The sequence below is a fragment of the Rhineura floridana genome, chromosome 5 (assembly GCF_030035675.1).
Source record: "Rhineura floridana isolate rRhiFlo1 chromosome 5, rRhiFlo1.hap2, whole genome shotgun sequence".
Classification (NCBI taxonomy): Eukaryota; Metazoa; Chordata; class Lepidosauria; order Squamata; family Rhineuridae; genus Rhineura; species Rhineura floridana.
This window is the reverse complement of record NC_084484.1, coordinates 75026472-75038084: the sequence shown is the minus strand read 5'-3', so window position 1 is coordinate 75038084 and position 11613 is coordinate 75026472. Positions and strand designations below refer to the sequence as shown.

The 11613-nt window shown below is 40.5% G+C and overlaps 1 protein-coding gene across 4 annotated transcripts in view; it reads right to left on the bottom strand.

Moving 5' to 3' along the window:
• Nucleotides 1-3810: 3810 nt before the first annotated feature.
• The window catches only part of MOSPD2 (motile sperm domain containing 2), a 36082-nt gene continuing 28279 nt past the window's right edge, over nucleotides 3811-11613 (bottom strand). For 3 of the 4 annotated variants that reach the window (XM_061627165.1, XM_061627162.1, XM_061627163.1), the window contains exons 13-16: nucleotides 9423-9552; nucleotides 8204-8306; nucleotides 7014-7156; nucleotides 3811-4258 (exon numbers count right to left, since the gene is read on the bottom strand). In XM_061627165.1, the coding sequence (XP_061483149.1) occupies nucleotides 4105-4258; nucleotides 7014-7156; nucleotides 8204-8306; nucleotides 9423-9552 (530 nt within the window). In that variant the 3' untranslated portion in view covers nucleotides 3811-4104. Of the gene's footprint in view, nucleotides 4259-4514; nucleotides 4609-7013; nucleotides 7157-8203; nucleotides 8307-9422; nucleotides 9553-11613 lie in introns of those variants that run through there. The other variant, XM_061627164.1, reaches the window with a different exon arrangement.

The following is an 11613-nucleotide window of genomic DNA, read 5'->3' as shown; positions in this document are numbered from 1 at the left end:
GGCACGTCGTTCAGAGAACCCCACAGAACCGTTGTAACCACAGATGCCAGCCTCATAGGTTGGGGAGCCCACTGCAACTCCCAGTACGTTCAGGGGGTTTGGTCCAACGCAGAGCAATCTCAAAGCATCAACTGGCTGGAACTAAAGGCTGTCCAATTAGCTCTATGTCATTTTCAGTCTCTGTCCCCTTTGCATCATGTGCTCATTCGAACAGACAACACGTGTGTAAAATCACATTTGAACAGACAGGGGGGCACCAGGTCTCGCCCTCTGCAGGACTTAGCCTCCCTCATCTTTGTCTGGGCAGAACAACATCTACAATCCCTGAAAGCAGAACACCTCAGAGGGATTTGGAATGTGACAGCAGACTGGCTCAGCAGACAACAGGTCTTTCCGGGAGAATGGAAACTTCACCCAGCCATTTTCCATCGTCTCCAGTGTTGGTTCGGTGCCCTCTCAGTCGACTTGTTTGCTTCCAGTCGCAATTGCCAGCTTCCCAGGTACTTTGCCCGTTACCTGGACTCAACAGCAGAAGCAGTGGATGCTCTAACAACACCGTGGCCAGACGGTCTATTGTACGCCTTTCCTCCCATACCATTGTTAGCCAAGACCTTGAGGAAGGCGCGAACCGAGAGGGCACAGCTGGATCTGATAGCACCATTTTGGCCACGCCGACCGTGGTTCTCAGATCTTCTGGCAATGTCAATGATGGATCTTTGGACACTTCCAGTAACGCCAGACCTCCTATCCCAGGGTCCACTACTGCACCAGGACCCTACTTGGCTCAATCTAACAGCGTGGCGTTTGAACGGAGACATTTGAGGTCAGCTGGACTGTCTGACGCTGTGATTGATATTATTTTGGCCTCGAGAAGACCATCTACCACTCGCATTTATCAACATACCTGGGCGGCTTTCTCCAAGTGGTGTCAGTCCCACCACCACGATCCATCCCAGGCCAATGTACATCAGGTGCTCCAATTTCTCCATAGTGGCTTTATGATGGGACTTCGACCCAACACTGTACGTCGCCATGCGTCTACTCTGTCATCCATTCTCTCAGTGTCCTCTCCTGGAGATCATATTTCCTCACATCCGTTCATCAAACATTTTTTGAAGGGAGTCTCCCTACACTCTCCGGCTGTTGTCCATCGGTTCCCCTCATGGAGTTTGCCGAAAGTTCTGCAGGCTTTGCAACGCCCTCCATTTGAACCAATCAGGACTGTGCCCCTACGTATACTGTCCTTCAAGGTCCTGTTTCTGATCGCAATCACATCTGCCAGGCGCGTTTCGGAGTTGGGCGCATTGTCTTCGGCTCGACACCTCTGCGTCTTCCATAAGGACTCTGTTGTGCTGAAGACTGATCCTTCCTTTCGTCCCAAGGTTGATTCAGTTTTTCATTGCAACCAGGACATTGTGTTGCCTTCCTTTTGCCCGAATCCTACCCATCGTCTCGAAAAGGCTTGGCATTCGTTAGATGTCCGGAGGGCTCTCAAGACCTACTTGTCCAGGACCCAACAGATTCGACGGAGTCTCTGTTTGTATCCTTTCATCCAAGGTCTATGGGGCACAAGGTTTCCAATCCTACTTTATCCCGTTGGTTAAGGGCATGTATTACTTTAGCATATGAGTCTCTGAACATGTCAGTTCCAGCTAGTATAACGGCTCATTCTACCAGGTCAGCGGCCACTTCGGCTGCTTTTGCCACTAATGCTCCTGTTGCTGATATTTGTAGGGCTGCAGTCTGGTCTACCCCTCACTCGTTTATAAGGCATTATAAAATTGATCGCTATGCCTCTGCTGACGCATCTTTTGGCAGACGAGTGTTGCAACAGGTTCTTAATGAGGATTAACACGTGGGTGGTCCCTCCCTGTATGGGCTGCTGTGGTACATCCCGTTGTGATGGCCGGACTCATAGGGAAAATGGACCATTGGTCTCACCTGAAGGGTGATTTTCCTATGAGGACGGACATCACGACCCTCCCAGTTGGAAGATGACTATATATTTTCTAATATGTTATATATTACTGTTATGCTATTATGTTTACATTTAAAAGTGAAGTCAAGACTTCTAGTTCTGTTATACCGCTATGTTGGAGTCATGTTACTATGCATGGTACTATTGTGTTATTTTCCTGCTGCCAGGCCTGTTGGCCTTGTTCTTGTATTTTTAGATATCTCTCCTCAGACTCGCTGCGAATGAACTGGAGAGTGGGAGGGGCCTGACGCCCCTAGTCTTGACTTCAAAGACATTCTTGCCTTCGCACGATAGGTGGAGCTAAATCCCGTTGTGATGTCCGTCCTCATAGGAAAATCACCCTTCAGGTGAGACCAATGGTCCATTTGCTCCTGGTAAGGACTCTGCTGCCAACCAACACTGTGCTGTCTCGGGTAGAAACCTAAAGTGCTGGTAGTTGTAGTTCAAGAATTGGGTTTAGCCACTCTAATATGACTCATTTCATGTGTGTTTTCTGCAGCTCCAGACCTCTTCTCATTCAGCGCATGCCACGGAGCAAAGGGGGAGGGGAGAGGCAAGACCCCCCCCCCCAAAAAAACCCCTAAGAAGGTGAAAAGGAGATGGAAACAACTAAGGAGGTAGAAGGTTTAGGAAACAGTAAAAACAAAAAAGCTGATAAAAGCAGTTTCTAGGCAAGGAAGGGAAGAATATAAGTCACAGGAGCTGGATAATCTGTACTAGGGGTGTGCCTCAATTTTGCTGGACCTCAAATAATGAGGCAAATTGGGGTGATTCAGGTCATCATCTCACATTCTTGAGTTGGATCATGGCATTAACAAGGCTTCTGCAGGCAGCCAGGGACTCCCCTAAGCTTGAGTCACTCTGTGACTTCAGGTTTTCCAAAAAGTTAAATGAATAACCTCTCCTCCTTTTCTTTTCTGAGAAACGAAACCCAGAGCTTGAGGGGAAGGGGTGGAGAGGTGGGAGAATCATTCGTTTTGACAGACAGGCGTAGTTTTTTATCACAGTGAATTATTTTCTAAGGCCTTTCTAGTCACAGTGATTGGGGGGTGTGTGGCAGGGGAAAAATGTTGAAGTAAAGAGTTGGTCTTCATATGGGTTGTCATTTTCCTCTGGCTTTTGGCTACAAGAGCAGGGCAGAGTTAAATTGTTGCTTCTCTGTTATTCTTTTTCCTAATAATTAAAAAACAGCATTTTTCCCCCATGGAGGGTACTTGCAGGAAAGGGGGGCAGTGAGAAAGAGCTGACTTTTCCAGAGTTTTAAAAATATATATAACAAAGATGAAACTGCCTAGAACAATAACCTTTGGACCTATTCACAGAATCATAGAATTGTAAAGTTAGCCTATAAGGCCATCAAGTCCAACCTGCTGCACAATGCAGGAATCCAAATTAAAGCATATCTGACAGGTAGCTGTCCAGCTGCCTCTTGAATGCCTTTGTCTGACCTTTGGCTGGTGTCATAACCAGGGAGCAGTTCCCTTACGCCTCCTGTTCTCAAACCTATGAAAGGGAACATGATTTCTGTTTTCCCACCCCAAAATTGTAAAGTCTGCCTTTCTGGGAGAACCAGTTCACATACCTTTCTGAAATTTGCCATGCATTGTCCTCTCAGATGGGTCAACCCTGTACACAATTCTTGCAAGAAAACCAACTTTAATGGTTTCCCTATAATAGATCTGTTTGAAATTTGGCAGACTTAAACCATTCTGGAATGGCTCCATTGCCTGCAGATTTCATCCACTTCTGTGAAAAAGGAAAACTTATTTTTGGATTATGGAGGGTTACACAGAACTTCAAATTTAATATATTTTGATCTGAATAACAAATAGAATAGGAATGACAGAGCAGATCTGAGCCACTGGGTTGCTTCCAACCACTACAGATAGAAGGTAAATCTTGTGGTCGCTGTACATCCCTAAGTCTACACAAAACTCATAATGTCATTTTATGTCAGGTGTAGGGCAGGTCAGCCTGGCTTGGGAAACAGCCTCATAGGCCTGTGAGCTAGAGGTTTCTCACCACTAATATAGTGTAGACACTTTCCTCTCGTTTTTGCCAGATATTGACTGGTGCACTTCTGAGGTAAGGCACAATACTGATGCTGGAAAATTTGTTTGTGTTTTTCAAAAGACCCACAGGTACAAGTATGTTGAGTACACGCTAACACTTTGTAATATTCCTTCCCGTGGGCCATGCCAAGGACAAAAAAAAAACACAATCCCTATTTTTGATACTGCCACAGGTTGTGTTTTTGGATTCAAGGTGAAGTCTAAGAACCTGAAAGGCAAAAAAGAAGTTAGAACTCAAGTACAGAGATTCCAGTGTTATGCATATTTGCTCAGAAGGAAATTCTAATTTCATCTATACTTACGCTAGCTTCTGTTACCTGTACAGAAATAGCCAAGATGGGCTCCCTGCAGCCCTCTAATTCTATAAAAAGCAGGGAAGATGGCATGTGTTCAGTGTAGGAATCTGGCATACACAAACTAGTCTTTTGTGTGCTGGAGCTTAAATCTGATCATTCAAATTCTACTGAAGTCAGGACTTACTAAATAACTTGCAGGAGGACTTTCCTTATGCTACAGATGTGGCTACCATGAAGACAGTCTTTTAATGAAAAACAGTATCTAGGTAGAACAGAAGGGCAATGAAATATTTCATTATAAGTATAAGCACCTCTAAAGATCACCCAAGAAAAGTATATTATCCTTGAAAAACATGTCCAAATTGTGGTTATTTAAGAACTGCAATGAACACTATAGGTTTTCTTATTTATTTCACAAATGCAGTTATTAATTTATAACATATTAAAATAGAAGCATCTTATCAATTTTACATAGAAAATATGAATACAGTAATAAAATACTGAAAATATTTGAAGCACCAGAACATTAAGAGCATTTAATGGCATATATTTATTAATATATATTGATAATTCAACAGAGTGCAATTTAATCTAGTAAAACTCACTGAATTGTTTTTAGAAAATGCTTAAGAAAACCGAGACAAGAATTATTCTATATTTTGTACTTACAGATGGCTAGCTAAGAAACTAGAACTTTAGAAGAAATTAACTGAAAGCAACACATCTGATATGGGAGACAAATTATTCAAACAGCTTTGGCTTGTTTGTGAAAATGTGAAGTGACTTGTTTAAAAAAGATAAGCTGACTGGAATCCAGAACAACTGAGAACCCTGTGATTAACTGACTCCCATTCACAGTGCTCAAAACTTTTGGCTAGTGTTTCAATAAAATGAACAAGCTGAAAGAGACACACATGTCCCTAGGCTCTGGGACTTAGAAGCTGACACTAGGTAAGATGGCAGCAAACTAATATGTTTAAAACTGGGTCTAGCTAAATACACCTTTAATTTGAACCTTAGCATGAACACAGCCAAATTCTACACGTTAAGGTCATAGTCAAGCAGATAAGCATGCTTAACCAATAGCTTCAAACTTGCTTAACTTTGTGGGCAATGTGGTTGAATTTTGCAGCAGTCAATCCCAATTAAAAATAAAATAAAGAACCCAGAAGAGTGAGCAGCACTACCAAGGTGAGGCACACTGCAGTGGAAGAAGTAGCTTGTGATAGAAGTTACGTGCTCAATGATGAGTGCTTAGTGCCACTGCTGAAATTTGGGAACATCATTGCAGATACTAAACTTTAGCTCTTCAGGGACTTTTCTCCTCACAGACTACAACAAAAAGTGCCTGTGTGCACATAGAACTTCTCACTCATACACAGAAGGAAATAAGCTCCTGCATATGCTATGCTATGCAGTGGAACATAACCAATGTGTGCCCACTTACTAGTTTAGACAGTCTTTGATTTTACGCTTCTGATTATTCTACAGCAAGAAGAGGCACAGAAAACTGATCTTAGCTGCAAATACTTGTTACAACTTGACTGATTTACAAAAGATTCAGTGTTGACAAAAAAAACCTGACCAGGCTCCTGTTTTTAATTTTCATACAGTAGTTATCTCTAAGGAATGTTTTTATTCATCTTTTAAACTGCTGCTAAAGTACTTTCAAGAAGTGATAGATACCATTCTCATTGTAATTCCTCTGTATACCCACCTTTCTTCCACATCGCACATGATTTACAACACATACTTCAAAAAATTACACTAACAGTAATTATTCCAAACTTGATTATGAATCATGATTTATGATCTATTTGTTGCCTTAAAAGTGCAGAAGAATGCCTTCTATAACATCACACTAGTGGGAAATAACAGTAATATTTTAATGGAATAATATGGTTGCACTCCTAAACTAGCTACTGTAGTTCTATAGAACAAAGCACACTGAAGACTGGAAGGTGTGCTCCTGCACAACTATTCTTTTTTAAAGATCATGGTGTACAGTAATGAACTATGACAGTCTTCCAAAAACAAGCTTTTGTATCAGTTCTCTTTGGAACCATGGCAGGCATTTCTGGGCAACATGGCTGCAAGGTAGTGAATACAAAATAGTATAGTGTTAAATAATATAGTAGTAATTCTGAAAAATGTGAACAAGAACAAAGACCACCATCCGTAGGATGCAGTTCTTCAATTTCAAACTGCATGATCACATCTTTCATTTTCTGCTATGTACACCCATATACTTTATACAACAGCACAGATGAGACTCTCCTATATTATCATCAACTCTGCACTTTCATTTCAAAGGAAATACATGTTATGTACAAAATTAATTTTGATACATCTTGTATACTTCTGCATAACAGAAAGTAAAAATATGCGAATTCATAAACATCCTTTGCTCTGTAACAGTTATTAGATTGTCCAATGAAAATGACTCCTTAATATCCCATTTCTGCTTGTACTGTAATAAATATCAACAAAGTCACTCTACTTGTTGATTAAAGACATAGGTCACAACCTTGTGATTTATAACTTCTGGGCACCCCCATATAGATCTCCTTTTTGGCAGTTTCATATACTGTTTAATAGTACTGGTTGTTTGCTTTTTCCAAAACAATTATATAGAGGTGGAATGTTGTACAAAGCATTGCTATTTACCTCCTTGGAGCATACAGCAGGTAGAAACAAAAGGCAGTACTGGCAACTAATAGCAACATGAACAAAAGAGTCAATTGCTGGAACCAGACACAGCGATCAATCTGTTCTCGAAGTCTTTTATTAGCTTGCAATAATTGTGTTAGCTGGAAAAAGGAAAAGAGTAAATGGCATTAAAAAAACTTGGTGTATTTTTCTTACATATATTTTAACAGCAGTTAGCTGCAAATTTGCTGATGTTCTACTGTATAACTAAGGCATAAATATTTGAAAATATGATATGTGCTACCCATAATCTTAGTACATTCAACATCTGCTAAGTCTGAAAAGCCCATAGTACTTTCTTATCACTTTTATAAATCAAGAAAAGGGTGGATCCTAGACATATGTATTTCAAGGGTCATCCAGATGTCTTCAGCACATGATGAAAACTGTATAGTGAAGGTGGTAGACACATCTCTGTAGGTAGGGAGTCCTACAACTTAGGGACTGCCACAGAATGCCCTCTCTTGGGCTATCACCACCCTGAGTTTCTGAGGGTGGTGGAGCTACCAAGGGGGCCACTTCTGCTGATCAACACCTGAGAAAACTGATAGGGAGGGAAGAGGTCTTTCAGATATTTGAGACATAAGTTGTTTAGGGCTTTAAACACGAATATGAACACCCCGAACTGAGTCTCAAAACCAACTGGCAAAACAAGAATTATTTGAGATCTAAATGGAACCCCAGCCAGTAATCTGGCTGCTGCATTCTGGACCAGTTGAAGTTTTGAGTCATGTTCAAGAGTAGCCCCATGTACAGAACATTGCAATAATCTAGTCTGGAAGTTATCTGAGCATGCAGTACAGTGGCCAAATGTCATGACAATTGATCATGACATTGATACCTGATCCTCCATGAATTTGTCTAACCCCCTTTAAAAGTTATCGAACTTGGTGACCACCATCACACTGTGTGGTGGTGGCCAATTCCATAGTTTAACTGTACTCCATAAAGAAATACTTCCTGTTTTTCTGTCCTGAATCTCTCACTGTTCCCTTTTGTACAGCAGCTCCTCCCATTACAGCAACTGCCACTCTGGAGGGGGTCTCCAACCTTCAGGTCTGGCTTTTCAAGGACACTAATGGCTGCAGGAAGAAGGCCTGAAACCCCCCAGTGCATTGCACATTCCTAATAAAATGCACAAGTATTACCTGTAAGTGTAAATCCTCATTCGTCTTTGCAGGAATATTAAATGCATTTTCATTTATTGTTAAAGTAGAAGGTTTGCTGCTTTCTATAACATGACATCTTAACCTGGGACAAATAAAAACAGTAGGGCAGCAATATATAGTACAATTATGAGAGGTCATGCTTATTCCTTTTCTAAATATCTTCTGTTCCATGGCTTCCATTACCTGCTGGCATTTGCAGCCTTTATTTCTGCTTCCTCTTCCCAGCACAGTGACTAGGCAAGAGAAGATCATCATCAGTTATAGCCTGAACAGGCTGTTGAGGAATCATCTATCCCAAGGGCAAGATTACCTACACAAAATATGGGCGATACTGGCTTGGTAAGCTTGCATGAGCACTGACTAGTTATAGACAGTAGTTCACTAGGGGAGATTTGAAAGGGGATGATGAGAACACTATTATCTGAGCACTTAAAAGGTTCTCATCATCTGCTGTGGATGGGTGTTAGATCAAGAGGGAAAGGTAAATGGCTTGGAAGAGCAATAGATGATTCTATCTACCCATGTCTTATTCCAGAGCCAAGGCTTTGGTGGATTTTTGGGAGTACTAATGCCTGCCATGCATGTGCACTTGGCTACACAATCTGTAGTATTTTTCTCTCTTGTGTTTGATACCTGCTCTGTACTGTAGAAAGGAGAAATTTGGGTTGGGTTAGTATTGGCAACTTCTTTCTACTGTTTGCCTAAGCACTATCTTGACTTTTTCATATCTTAAATCATTTTTACATATATCTATCCAGGTCATCAGAAAGTGTAAGAACCAGCTCGGCTATACTATACATACATGCCAACACTTAAAATTTCACCACTTATAATAAACACCACCACTTAAAATTTCAGAGTTATATCTGTGCAACTCCTAAGGAAGGAACCCACAAGTCTCATGCTTTTAAACTAGGTGTAGGGAACCTTTGGCCCTCTAGATGTTGCTGAACTATAATTCCCATAATCCCTAGCAGTCATCCATGCTTACTGGGGCTGATGGGAGTTGCAGTTCAGTAACATCTGAAGGGCCAGAGGTTCCCCACACCAACTTCAAAGCTTTATTTTCTATCATGCCTATCAAGTGTGCATCTGTTTCAAATTTCACCCTCTTCTGCTAAGATACAAACTGATATGGAACATTTACTTTAGGTTGCATAGTCAGCTCAAGATAGCCACAAAAACACAAAATGTTTACCTATGTTCCATCACTTTGCTTCTGGGAACCTCCTTCCAAAACTGAGCCAGTTCTTGTGTTCCTGCTCCAGAGTATTGCTCCATTTCTGCTGCCATAATCAAAAAACGGTCTTGCAGAGAAGCTGCACAACCTGCTCAATCAACAGAAAGTGGTTAATAACATGACAATTTTACTTCTTTTGGATTCAAGCAATATTTACAAGTTAATACTATGGGGAAAAGAGTTAAAAGTTCAACAGATTACACAAGCAGCTCGTTTGCTACAACAGATATACAGTAAGTAGTAGCATGAAAAAAACTTGCCAATTTATAAAAGAGTTGCAAAAGAGTGGGAAGAGAAAAAATTAGGGATCCTGTTTCATCATATTATTTATCCAGTTAAAAGATCTAGGAGAATGTATGAAACTGGCTCCTGTTGATAGTCTTGGTCAGGGAATTTTAATCTCCCATTGCTCAGGATGGACAGTAGTAAGTTGCAGGAAGTGCTGGATGGGTTAAGGTGGTTCCTTGTTTTGAAATCATGTGGTTATTTTAACCAATCCATAACAGGGGCAGCCACCTTTTTAAGCACTATATATTTAAATCTCCGCATCTTTGATCTAATATCTTTTTAAATGAAAAACTTCACACCATGATAAAGCTTTAAGGGTTGCAATAAATAATAGGGATGTGCACTAGATGTGGATAAATCCTGAATCCAGAACTGAAGCAGGATGCATTGAACAAATTCAGAGCTGAAGTGGGATCTCTACAGAGAACGCTGAACCATAGCAGGGACCTCTGAAGTGCTTTGAAGACTTGGAATTTTTTAAAACGTAGCAGAGTGTATCTGCAAAAACAGAAACATTTCTCCCTAAGCTTGCCATATAATAAAAACACCAGATTTTTTTGGGGGGAGGGGGAGAGGTGTCCTTGCAAGAAAAACATTGTAGCTAGCCTTCTGAAATGTTGCTGGATTTAACCCTTCAAATAGTGCTTCAAAAAAAATCCTATTAGGTTATAATTTGACAGGCTTTATACACTAAGGAAAAGCTAGTATGACTTCAGATTCCATGTGATTCTTTCAAAAAGAAAATCATGGTTTTTTTGTTTCGTAATAGTGAATGGGGTGGGGAAAATGAGTAAATCCCAAAACCTTAATTGTTGCCCTTGCAGGAAAATCAGTGCAGTTAAATATGCCCAGCACAAAAACAAAACAACCACTCTGGACCTATTTGTCTGTAATTTTATCTGTAATTGGCAGGTTTTATCCACTTAGCAAATTTCATCCACTTTGGCCAAAAGGAAAATAAAATCATAGCTGTTTCTCTCTTTTCCCATAATAATAAATGGGGAAAGCAGGAAGTGTCATTTGTCTAAAGTGGAAAATGAGTCAAACTAGACAACCTCTGAAGAGCTTTGGTCTGAAGTGGGATGTTTTCTGAAACCTGGAATCGGGGTTCAAACCACATCCTGTGGTCAGTGCACATCCCAATAACAAACCCTGATGGGCATAAGCTATCCTAAGATCATTCTAGGTTAATGAAAACCCTCAGAATGAATTATGGCGGATTCATAGAACACATCAATGATTTGGGATTAATTTATTTTATAGTATGCCTGTCACACAGTTGTCATAAAATAAATTATATTTAAAATATAGTTGCTGTAATATTTTAAAAGCAAGTGGTATACACTTTTCTCTTGTTCACACACACTGTTGAAAGAATACGTTTCACTTATCCATCCATTACTAAACATGCAGCCCAATTTCAGAATAAATAAAAAATGACAATGATTACATAGCATCCGCCACATCTTGATTTCTTAAATTTTCTAGAGGTAATTATGATTTTTATTTTTTTAACATTTAAAAAGATTCAAACTAAGTATGCATATAAAATTTTCATATTAAGGTCAGCCAAAGCACTCTCCTTTTGGTTCAAGAAAATGAAAAGCTAATGGACTGCCTTCAAGTTGATTCTGACTTATGGCGACCCTATGAACAGGATTTTCATGGTAAGCAGTATTCAGAGGTGGTTTACCATTGCCTTCCTCTGAGGCTGAGAGGCAGTGACTGGCCCAGGGTCATAATCCATTCCTACTTTGGCTTAGTCTTCTCCCAAAAAGGGTCTATGACCTTCCCGAGAAACATGAAGTAGAAGGGGCAGGATTAGACCTTGAGATTGATAGACAAATGGTCAAGGAATACC